We start from the raw sequence: 12,975 nt of genomic DNA on the forward strand, positions 1-12,975 counted from the left end.
GTGTAGGGATTGCAGGGGGGTGCAGCATCCGGAGGTGCCACCATGGTTTGGCTACTGGATGGTGTCTGTAATTTATCTGTGGAGAGGGTCTGGGTTTGGGTCTGGTGTGGTTGATTGGTGATGGCGTTCTGTGTGCCTCTGGATCTGGTGTCAGTTTTTGTGGGGAGGGCTAATTTCCAGATGTCTGGCAAGCGGGATGTGTCGTCACGCTTGTTCATGTTGTGAGGGTGTTTCTCTATCTCGATGGCTTCCATGATTATTCTCTTGTGGTGATGTTCCATGTTAGAGAGCAATTTGGAATCTGCAAAATTAATTTCGTGTCCTGTTTCTTTCATGTGTTGGAAAAGAGAGGAAGTTTTTTCTTCTTTTTTGACGGCATTCTTGTGTTCTGCGATACGTGCATTTATTCGTCTGTTTGTTTGTCCAATGTACGTGGCTGGGCAGACTTTGCAGGGTATTTCATAGACCCCTTGGTTTTCCAACTGGATTTTATCTATGAAATACCCTGCAAAGTCTGCCCAGCCACGTACATTGGACAAACAAACAGACGAATAAATGCACGTATCGCAGAACACAAGAATGCCGTCAAAAAAGAAGAAAAAACTTCCTCTCTTTTCCAACACATGAAAGAAACAGGACACGAAATTAATTTTGCAGATTCCAAATTGCTCTCTAACATGGAACATCACCACAAGAGAATAATCATGGAAGCCATCGAGATAGAGAAACACCCTCACAACATGAACAAGCGTGACGACACATCCCGCTTGCCAGACATCTGGAAATTAGCCCTCCCCACAAAAACTGACACCAGATCCAGAGGCACACAGAACGCCATCACCAATCAACCACACCAGACCCAAACCCAGACCCTCTCCACAGATAAATTACAGACACCATCCAGTAGCCAAACCATGGTGGCACCTCCGGATGCTGCACCCCCCTGCAATCCCTACACAGATCTGGCTGGCACAGGCCACAAAACCACAGCTCGCCCCTATACACGAAGCCAAGCCAGAGCACAACTAAATGCAGTACAGCCATCTTCTCAGAAAAACTCTTCACAAAGTTCAAGAGGTCAAGACACAAAGGCTTTAGCAACTAATCCATACCTAATGACCCACCTAAGTGGTACTCAGGATATCACTCAAGAAATCACTCAAGATATCCCTCAAGCAATTAAGGAACAAAAGAAGAAAAGGCACACTAGCCTGGGAACTTCCTCTCTGCCCAGAACATTGGAGGCTATACACCACACCCCTCAACAGTATTTATAGGAACTCAAACACTGAGATCCTGCTCTGTTCCAGTAACAAGAAGCCGAAAGCACCAGCCTGAAGATGACGAGTGAGACCTCGTCGAAACGTCGCCTAGACACCCCAACTTTTACACGGGAAGACACCCGAGGACACCAAAACCTGCATATATATATATATATATATGTGTGTGTGTGTATATATATATATAAGTGTATATATGCTTTCGTAGATTTTCACGGGTACAGGAATGCAGGTTTTGGTGTCCTCGGGTGTCTTCCCGTGTAAAAGTTGGGGTGTCTAGGCGACGTTTCGACGAGGTCTCACTCGTCATCTTCAGGCTGGTGCTTTCGGCTTCTTGTTACTGGAACAGAGCAGGATCTCAGTGTTTGAGTTCCTATAAATACTGTTGAGGGGTGTGGTGTATAGCCTCCAATGTTCTGGGCAGAGAGGAAGTTCCCAGGCTAGTGTGCCTTTTCTTCTTTTGTTCCTTAATTGCTTGAGGGATATCTTGAGTGATTTCTTGAGTGATATCCTGAGTACCACTTAGGTGGGTCATTAGGTGTGGATTAGTTGCTCTCTGCCCAGAACATTGGAGGCTATACACCACACCCCTCAACAGTATTTATAGGAACTCAAACACTGAGATCCTGCTCTGTTCCAGTAACAAGAAGCCGAAAGCACCAGCCTGAAGATGACGAGTGAGACCTCGTCGAAACGTCGCCTAGACACCCCAACTTTTACACGGGAAGACACCCGAGGACACCAAAACCTGCAAGTGTATATATATATATATATATATATATACACTAGCCTGGGAACTTCCTCTCTGCCTAGAACATTGGAGGCCACACCTCCTCAACAGTATTTATAGGAACTCAAACACTGAGATCCTGCTCTGTTCCAGCAACAAGAAGCCGAAAGCACCAGCCTGAAGATGATGAGTGAGACCTCGTCGAAACGTCGCCTAGACACCCCAACTTTTACACGGGAAGATACCCGAGGACACCAAAACCTGCATTCCTGTACCCGTGAAAATCTACGAAAGCAAATATATATATATATATATATATATATATATATATATATATATATATATATATACTTCTTGTAAGCTGTCCTGTGAATGAAGTGGAAGGGGAAAGGTATATATTTTGTTAAGAAACAAAGGATACATTCCCACCCCAAATACTCTTGTACTGTACAGAGGGAGCGAAAACTTGCAGTTGGGAGAATTAATATAAGGCCTGGCACTGGACACTGGCATTTCCAACCTTTTGCAATGTTCTACTGGCTGTTTCTTACAACATTTAAACCTTCCCAAAATCTGGAAGTGCATCACATGATGCAACTGTCTGGATCCCTTATCCCTTACACCAGAGGTGAGGGGTGTCTGGTCCTTCAGGTGCCAAACCCGCAGCAGCCCTAGCCAATGTGACCAACGGTCAGGGAATTGTAGTCCTTCAACATCTAGCAGGCACAGGTTCCCCAGTGAAATTAGAATCTGGAGCCATTTGCAATGTTGTCGGAGATGCCAAAAAATAATAATATTGCAATAGTAGAAAATGGTACAGATCTGAGGAACCTCCTTTGTTCAGAAGATGATAACCCTGACTGTGCACCAGAAACAACTACAGTATCCCATCACCAGCTACCCTGGCTGGCATCTATCTCTTATTTATTTCCCCAGCATGACAACTATGATTAGCACATGAATCCTAGTATCTGCTTCCATGGGGGAGTTCAACACCCACCCACCCACCCATATATATATTTGGTTGCTGCTACAAGATGGTTTCCAGTGCTAAGCATAAACTGCAGGACAACAAGCAACTGTTTTTGTTTGTTTGTTACTTTTGCCCTGGCAAGATATATTTCAAAATTTCTTCTGGCTTTGAAGAATGTCTCCATCACTACATCTGAAAAAATCTCAGCCAGCTGTCTCTAGTTGAAAACAGCTTGGTTGATCTGTGTTGTCTCACGCAGCTATACCACATGTAACGAATTGTTATTCAGGAAGCTTCCCAACGCCCTTACAAATGAGCTTGCACAGATACAAATGAACTGCCAGTTTTGGTGGTGAGCAGAACCATACTTTTGGGGGTTGGGCAGGGAATACAGATTGAAATCTATCCTGTGGCATTCAATGATGTTTAAGATGTTCTTACAGCATTTTGGATTACAGTATACAGTGGACGCTAGGGTTGCGAACATGATCCGATTCGGCGCTTCTGCGCATGCGTGACCTCCAAAACCCGGAAGTAACCCATTCTGGTACTTCCGGGTTTCAGCGGTCCGTAACCTGAAAAAACGCAACCTGAAGCGTCTGTAACCCGAGGTACGACTGTATACTATCTGGAACCTTTTAATTCTGGCAAAAAGAAGAGAAAAGGAACAGGTTCTGTTGTTGGCAAAAAAATGAAGACGGCATTAGCATTTATTTAGGCTGCAATCCTGTTGACATCCACCTTCCACCTAGCAGTAAGTTTGACTGACCTCAGTCAGGTTTCTGAGTATACATGCTTAAGACTTTCTTGTGAAAACAGAAATTGCTGGTATCCGTTTGTCTGGAGTTATCTGCTTGAATCCCACTAGGTCCAATGGAATTGCTAAAGTTTATTTTTTAACAGGCCATCTGGTTGATCACTGTGAGACTGAGACTGGCCTGATCCAGCAGGCTCTTCTTATGCTCCCTAGCGCGTGTGCTTAGGATTGCAGCCATTGTCCGTTCCAGGCAATACTACACTGCAATACACTTGCAGAAATACCAGGTTGTTTACAGACATCATTCTTGAGCATTTGTCCTGTTTTGTTTGCACAAAGTTTGCAAGGATACTATACTACATCGGTGGTTTACTGAGTATTCACTCTGATTTGTTTAGATAGCATTATACAATGTTGCATTCAAGCAACTGTAACCCCACACATTTCCCCATCACTTTCCTGATAATTGAATGAATAAATTAGGCTCGTTGAGAAACAGCAATGAATCCCACCCAGGATGTTGGGCTGTGACCTGGGAGACCACGGTTCAAATCCCCGCTCAGCCATCAAGCTCACTGGGTGGCATTGGGCCAGTCACTCTCTCTCAGCCTAGCCTACTTTGCTGGGTTGTGAGGATCAAATGGGTTGGGGAGAACCATGTGACCCACCTTGAAGACCTCGAAGGAAAAAGTGGTATATCAATGTAATAAATAGAAACATAGCGACAGTCTGGATGTGGTCCAGCTAGGAAGGTCTTCTGCATTTCCTGCATTGTAGGGGGTTGGACTAGATGACGCTCTGGGGTCCCTTCCAACTCTACAATTCTATGATTCTAACACCAGGGATAACTCCATACATACATTGCATATGTTAACGTGGCACTAATGCTAACCTCGGAGAAGCACCCTGGAGCTTCTCCTATATGCACAAGGAGTTCTAGAAAAGAACATCAGAGGAGTCTGTCATATGAGGCCAATGGCCCACGTAGTCCAGCATCCTGTTCTCACAGCGAGCAAACAGTTGCCTATGGGGAGGTCAATAATCTATGAAGAGTGCACCTCATCTGCTCCCAGCTATTTGTCAGGAAACATCTAAACGTGGGTTTAAACATCCTCGAAACATCAATTGTTCAACGGTTCTTATGCAGTCAACGGAACACATTGCTTTGCTGAGTGTGACCCAAAACATTAGATTAAATGATATTTGGGTATGAACAACAGAGTCTGGGATTGCTCTAGTGCCCTGTACTGTTATTTTCCTTCCTCTAAAGCATCTGGAACCAATTACTGTCAGGAGAAGGATTCCAGATACAATGGAAAACACTGGTCTGAGTCACCAGCACCATGCTGAGGTTTCTGAAGAAATACTGGTTCAAAAATGTAATAATCTATAAAATCTTGATGGGTTACTGCATCCCATCATACTGGGGAAATAAATGTGAGTATATTTCCCTCCCTCCTGATCCGCGGGATTCTTAGATCAATAGAAACTCATGTCACGGCAAGTATATTGTAATTGTAAAAGGGACGGAGTCTTGCTCTGTGGCAAGACTCTGTCCCCTTGGCAATGCAGGTAACTGGCTTATACCAGATCACAGGGCTAGTTGATTGACAACAGCTCTTCAAGGTCTGAGGCAGAAGCCTTCCTTTCTATGGCCTGATCCTTTCAGCTGAAGGTGCCAAGTTTTGAATTTGGGACCTTCTTCATGAAAAGCATTGCTACTCTGCTCGCTGATGTCTCTGTCCCAAAACCATAGATTTAAAATAAAGCATTTTAGTATTCAGATATATTTCCTCAGAAGAAAGAACTGAGGTTTCTTAAGCACTGGCTGAAAAGAAGCAGGGTATCTTACTAGGTTCTACTGCTACAGGCACTACAGCTAGTTATGGCAAAGGAACATCTTCATCTGTGTAGGCCTCACACAGAAGTGACCTTAAAAAGCTCTGTTGAGAGAGTTTCGGCTTTACCGCAGGTCCAAAGGGTGGCGAATAAGGCAGGAACTTCTAACTCCCTGCAGAGTGCAGGCAGGCTTGTCTTCCTAACTCACTGCAATCATTTTGGACCATGGTGAATGCCATCCTATTTAAAATAGCCCTTTCTCTTGCTGGGTGTGGTTGCCTGGCACTTAGATAAGGCATGCTTTCATTATTCTCTGCTATTTATTGTTTTTAATGTTTTTAAAGCAAATTTTTAAAGCAAAATTCTTATTGCTTGGGGGAGCACTGCTGAGAAGCATGGTGAAATTTTTAAAAAACAAATATTCAATTTTTAAAGTGAAGGTGTTCCCCCCCCCCCAACTTTTGAATTGAACTGGGCATTAGAAGAATGGGATGTGATGGGTAGGATCCTGTTTAGTGCTGCTGTTTTGTTCCAGCTAGCCAGCTATACTCCATTCCAGCATACTCCACTCCATTTCCCCTCACCCAGTTTTCTGGCCCCTCCAGTACGTTAGCATTCTGTGCCCACTGGGCATGCTTAGTCCACATTGAGCTGTATATGAAGTCCCCTCCACCCTCCTCTAGGGTCCCCCCCCCCATATATTCTGGAATTTCCATGGGTCTGCTGGCATCCCTTTTTGCCTACATAAAAATTCCCACTCAAATGATAAGTTCACTCTCAAGGATATATGGTTATTCATTGCTGGCAGCTGTGGGCAGCTAGTTCCAGAAAGCAATTGGAAGTCCTTTAGATGCCTTTGTTTTAGCTTGAAAGGGAGACTTTCAAAACGTATCCATTAGGTGGTGCTCCAGCTGTAACTTCTGACAATTCTATGCCATCCTTGAGAATACATGGAAACTTCCCGGGGATAAAATACTCATCTTGTTAGATTTTAAAAAGAGCATTGATAATACTGTTGATAGTCAAATTGAAGAGCAACATAGCACCCAAGTTTGAGACAATAAAACAATGTGTTCATTTGCCATCAGAAATGACTAAGGGCACTAGTTCTTTTCAAAATATTTTCCTCCAAATTGTTTACTTGGCTTATTTGATTATTTCCCTCTGTCATATGAACTAGGCAAGTTATTATGAAAAGAAAAGAACAAGGAAAGAAAAACAAAGCATCTGGAACCCATGGTAACAGATCTCACAACAATAACAAACACAATCAGAAAAGTGTCATTTTGGGTTTAAAGGATTGTGAGCTTTATTTCATGGCAGTGGCTTATTAGATTTCCCCTCTAATACTGTAATATAAGTATAACGCTCAAGCCGAAACGTTATATCAGCAATAAAATATTAGATGATGCAGCGACTGACAAGCAATGTAATTTGGGGTGGGAGCAAGGGGAAGAAAACATGGCACACTGTCAATCTCATAAAAAAGGGAAATAATTTACCATTTACAACTGGGGTGAAGGGAAGTGAGTGTGTAATATGTAGCTGTAAGGACTACATTACACTTCTACTCTAAAGTATGTCCTGAATTCCAGTTCTGTTTCTGAGGGCATCTGCATCATGCTTTGAAATCTGGCTCTAGAGAGAGAGCTTCTCTCCCTCTTTCCGCTAATGGGAATAATGGCCGGCCCCAGGATTCTTTCCTCACAGATACAAAATTCCAGCTTTCACTTCTGATTGGAAACGGATTAAGAGAGTGGCTGGAAGATGGCTAGGAAGAAAGATGCGGAAAATGATTCCACTGGAGATTTGGGGAAGATGTCAAGTGGTATGAATGACAGGGAACTGGCAAGCACCTGTGGAGAACTGGCTGAGGAAAAAGAGATGACCTGAAGAATGCAAAGGGAAGGGATACAACTTAAGGATGACATGCTGAGCAATGGACCCAACAGCCCCTCACTGACTGGAGATGAACTTTATTCGCACTTGGGACGTCAGATTATTTCATCAGAAATGGAAATGTGAGCAGAAATCACCACAATTTGCTTGCTCACCCAAGAACAGAAACAAAAATTGTACAAATGAAGACAACTAGCGTTCCAGTTCAGTATCACAGATTGTTTTCTTAGTCTGTGAAAGTTACATAAATAATTATGTCATTCTCTGCCTTGTTTTTGACATTTCCCTTCCATTAAAATGCATTGAATTATGCAGTCAATAACAAAGTGAATGATGAAGGTTTTAGTGGAATCCAAACCATAGCAGAACTGAAGCGGAGCTGATTGCGACAAACACAGGATGGGACAGAAATGTCTGCCTCTTGACATTCCTAATTCTCACCCACACCTGTCCCTAATGCACCCATAATCCCTTACACGAAAAACCTGAAGATTTAGGGGTGGGGGGTTGACGTTGGATCACAGCAAAATGCTGCACTCCAGCTTGGCCAGCTTGGCTATTTTGTTCCTCTCCAAAATCCACCATAACACACATTTTGCTGGAATCAGTGAACTTGTGGGGCGGGGGAGACAACTACTCAAAGTTGCATTAAAAATAATTTCATGAAATCTTACAGCTGCCTTCCTTGGAACTGCATCACAGTCTAAAGGAGAAAATCGTCTCTCAACATTTGGTTCGTCTCTGTTTCGGGTAACATACATCTTGCAATGAACAATATGGATTATCAAAGGTGTTTTTTAAAAAAATCAAAAAATCACAAGAATAAACAGATATGGAAAAACAAGCTCCTGCCGTGATCTCCAACCCTGAAGGCATCACTAAAGCTGCCATTCTAAGCTGAAACAAATCTGACTATGCCAGAAGTTAACGCTAGAGAAAGGGTGGCCAGTTCTAGAACCCTGGAAGGTCATCTTGACATTGTCCCAATGACCACCAGTGCATTTTGCCACACAATCCAAACCCTCCACATTTCATTGTGGTATTGTATAATATTTATACAAATTATACTATAAACCCTTCAAGACTGGGCAAAAAAGGAACCATTGAAACTTCAGGATGTTTTCAAACTAATGCATTATGTAAATGCTGTGGACCAATAAGGAAGATCATATTTATATAGCATTTGGAAGAATGGAACATTGTTGCAACAATGCATTATCACCACCTTTGGCTTAAAAACAATATTTTTAAATATTCTATATTGTATCATGCCATCTGTAATCTTCAGCTATGTACTAGTTAGTGTTGGATAACAGAACCATTCAATCAGGCTTGCCTCAATTTCAGTTTAAATTCACTACATACTTTCAAATTACCATAATAGAGATCTTTGAACAACTATACCTGTTTGGTCAATTTTCTTAAATAATGAAATTTCAAGTAACTATATTTTTCTGAGCTATGAGTTTGAATTTACTTATGCATTTGTTTTACTGTGCCAGGTAATATTAGAAACAAATACTGAAGAAAATGGTTTGTTAAGAAATCTCCAAGCCATTGAGAAACTAGTTGCTATGCAACATACAGTACTGTTCAAGTTATCCTCAACATCACAGGGTGCATTGTATGAAATAAAACAATTTTCTTAATAAAAAACTCAAAAAAGTAGCATATCCTTTCATACATTCTTGACAGCTGCTGATCAAAGATGTGTTTATTGTGATTGCTTATTTAGTATTTTTATTTTTATTGATAATCAGTGATAATTAATTGGTAACGTAAGTGTTGTTTTACTCATATTTTGTTTTCCTTTCCCTGAACTGAATGAGATTCAGATCAACCTTTGTGTGATCCAAGCTGGTCAAGATTAGGGATGCTATAATACTGTAGCATGTTCAGTTTGAGAAACAGGTTGCATCCTATGCCAGTCCTAGTGAGTAGACCTGATGATGTTAACAGACTCAGCTAATTTAGGTTCATTAATGTCTCTGGGTAGACCTTAGTTGAGTACAGTTCTATAGTTTTGCTTGCATATGCAAAAGCAGAAGTAAAGGGATGCTCATCCTCAGGGTGAATTTATTCCCTTCTCCCACTCCTAGCTGTATCGTACTTATCCCATGAATCTTGCCCAGTACACAGTGAGTTTCTACAAAAGCACAGGTAGTCTCCACTGGGTGGTGGGATTATGTGATAATAAGCATTCTCTTGGTGAATTCAATTAAACAATATGGCTGGGAGACCTCAGCATCTCCATGAGATCTGGAGCAGTGCTCAGCTTCCTTTGGAGGAGAGAACTCTGGAAATGTATGCTGAATTGCTAAAATATCTGCTTATGTACAAATGTAGACAATAAGTAGGGAGTGTAGGAATGCAGCAGCAGCATGCAGAGACTGTGATATTAATCTCAGTCCAGGTCCCAGCAGAAACCTGCAGCTGCTTTTCTCAAGTCTCTGTTTTCAGCATCAGTCACAACCATATTGTTCCAGGCCTCCTTACATATCTGACTCTGTGAGCGACTGACTGCCTTCCTTCCAATCCCTCCTTGAAACTCACCTTTTATATGAAGCCACTGGCACAACCCCCCTATAGTTTTGATATATATTTTTAAGAAATGAAGGGGGAAAGTCAACAAAATCTTCTTCCACAATAAAGACTAAATATGCCCCACAAAAGTGCTACTAGAACTTTAATAAAAAAATTAATTGCCCAACAAGTTTCAGTGAAAATCTCTCTGAGGGGCATACAAATGCAATTTGCTGAGTCCCCCTAGTAAGGTAGCATCTCTCCGAAATGAGTGCTGCACTCTTTTCTCTCTCATTCTTTGCAGTGCCTCAAGATTCCTTCTTGTGTTTGATTAAATATGATTACTTTGCTACTAAACTTATTCACAAAAACAAGCAGTATAGGCCACAAGAGAATTGCAAGACATGGTTTAAAAAGATAAAATACTGTAGGACATTTGAACTGATCATTTAAATTATACTTACTTTCCCATGGCTCAGCATGATCATTCTCACCAGGACAACATTAATTTGGGCACCTAAGGACTCATCGTGATAGATTTCATTAACCTGCAAGAGGACATAAAAGCATTAATTATGATTCCATATGATAACAGGACTGAAATAGCCTAAAACAGCATCCTTCAACCTTGGGTCTCCAGATGTTGTTAGATTACAGCTTGCACCATCCCTCACCATTGGCTAAACATGATATTGTGGTCGACAAGCTTAAGAAACACTGCATGCCAAGGGGGGGGGGGAGGTTTTTAAGAGACAAATTTTTCTTTCAAGAAAGAAAGAATCCTTTTAGGCTTTAAAAAAAAATGTGATTTCAGACATGCAACTTTGGGAGGCCTGCTGACTAAGGGATCAAATTGTCTTGGGTGGAGGTAGGGTATAAGATTGCAAACGGAGAGCCCAAGTGGTAGAATTTCAAGCTCTCGCTTTGGCCAGAGCAATTGAAGTGTGCCAAGCTGCAGAAATGACACCAAAGGAAGTCAATTTGTTGGAAGGAAGGCATTCTGCTGTGCCTGGTAAACAGGATTATGCCTTCTATCAGCCATAGCAGAACACTAAGAGATATCCTTCCCAAGCTAAAGTCTGCAGAGCGCATACAAGACAACAACAGATGGGCCTATGGAAACAAACGTCAAAAAATGAAACACTTCATTAGAGTCTGCAAACCAAATCAAGGTAATAAGAATAATGTGCAGAGAAGGCTGCAGGAAGAAGGCGACCCGCATTCGTGCACTGCAGCAATCCACATCAGCAAAGGACTAGAATGTTTTGTTGCAGACAAAAATGGCAGCTCAGTGAATTTTGAACTGGGCACTGGATCACAAACCAATGTGCATTCCTGAAAGTGTGTGCTGGGCTGGAGAGACCAGGGTTTGAATAGCAGCCAGGAAACTCACTGGGTGACCTTGGGCAGCTGCCCTCTCTCAGGTTAACCTTCCTCACAAGATTTAAATGAGATAACCATTTGGGGTTCTTGGAGGAAGGGCAGGATCCACAAGCAAGTAAAGGGCAGAATACTTGGATATAAGCTGATTTAAGGCTGGTGCATACTGCCCTGCTCATGGCACGTATTGGGGGGTAAGGGTGGAGCATAGTGTTATCTGGTTGGCCCCCTTCTCTACCAGTGTGTGCTGAAGAACCTACCTGGTAGCTATGACAGCACCCTGAGCAGCTAGAATGTTGCATTGCTAGGGGCATTGTGGGAAATTTAAATTGTGTTCAGACCCAGAAGCTCAGAGTGCCAGGCTGAGGACTATCCCTGCCTCCGGGTCTGGTCCTGTCCGGACGGATACTAGAATCAGCAAGGGATACCCACATAGCCTGAAGGTGCTGCTGTGCAATGCCAGGTCAATGATTCATAAGACCACTGCCATCCATGACTTGATCATGGATGGAGGATTTGACCTGGCTTGTGTAACAGAGACTTGGTTGGATGAAGCAGATGGGCCTGTTCTTGCCGCTGCTTGTCCACCGGGTTTCTCTTACGCACAGCAACCCAGGCCTTGTGGGCGGGGAGGGGGGGTTGCAGTGATTTTTAGGAAGTCATTAGTTTGCACCAGGCGTCCTGTTAGGAAGACCCAGTTCTCTGAGTGCATGTTCTGGAAGTTGGGCAATAGGGGCAGTACAGGATTCCTTTTGGTGTACCGACCTCCCCGCTGCACCAAGGATTCCCTGCCCGAGCTGCTTCAGGTCGTGGCGGATGTTCTCCTGGAGACACCTAGTTTGGTTGTCCTAGGGGATTTTAATATCCATGCCGACACGACCTTACAAGGGGCCGCTCGGGACTTCGTGGAAAGCATGGCCTCCATGGGGCTGTCCCTGAATAACTTTGGCCCAACCCATAGCCGCGGACATGCCTTGGACCTGGTGTTTACCTCCATGGATGTTGGTGTTCTGACACTAAATAAAAGCGAAACAAAAGAAGTGCCATGGTCAGACCACTTCCTGGTGCAACTTGACTTCTCCGCGACCCTTCCCCTCTGCAGGGAGGTGGGACCGATTCGGATGGTCCGCCCCCGCCACTTAATGGATCCAAATGGCTTCCAGAGAGTGGTAGGGGATGCTTTATCCCATGTTGATGGCCTTTCAGCTGATTCCCTGGTGGCCCGCTGGAATGTGGAGTTAACCAGGGCTATTGACTGTTTGGCTCCGAAGCGCCCTCTCCGATTGCATGGAGCCCGGACAGCCCCGTGGTTTTCCACGGATCTGAGGGCAATGAAACAATCGTTGAGACGGCTAGAGCGCCGGTGGCGGATGACCCATTCTGAAGCTGACCGGACACAGGTTAGAGCTCAGTGTCGAGCCTACCAAGTGGCGGTAGCGACGGCGAAGAAGGCCTTCTTCGCCGCCTCTATTGCATCTGCAGAAAACAGCAGCAGGAGACTTTTTCAGGTGGTCCGCAATTTAGCGGAACCACCTGCTACATCGGGGCCCAGTACGGGCCACATGATCTCCTGCAATGATTTTGCAAAGTTTTT

At 43.4% G+C, this 12,975-nt stretch overlaps 1 protein-coding gene across 1 annotated transcript in view; it reads right to left on the minus strand.

Moving 5' to 3' along the window:
* Positions 1-12,975, minus strand: part of ADAMTS2 (ADAM metallopeptidase with thrombospondin type 1 motif 2) — a 209,139-nt gene that overhangs the window by 50,614 nt on the left and 145,550 nt on the right. The window contains exon 5 of the mRNA XM_028718223.2: positions 10,466-10,549. Coding sequence (XP_028574056.2) covers positions 10,466-10,549 — 84 coding nt within the window. The remainder of the gene's footprint in view (positions 1-10,465; positions 10,550-12,975) is intronic.

This window comes from Podarcis muralis, chromosome 2 (genome assembly GCF_964188315.1).
Source record: "Podarcis muralis chromosome 2, rPodMur119.hap1.1, whole genome shotgun sequence".
NCBI classification, from domain to species: domain Eukaryota; kingdom Metazoa; phylum Chordata; class Lepidosauria; order Squamata; family Lacertidae; genus Podarcis; species Podarcis muralis.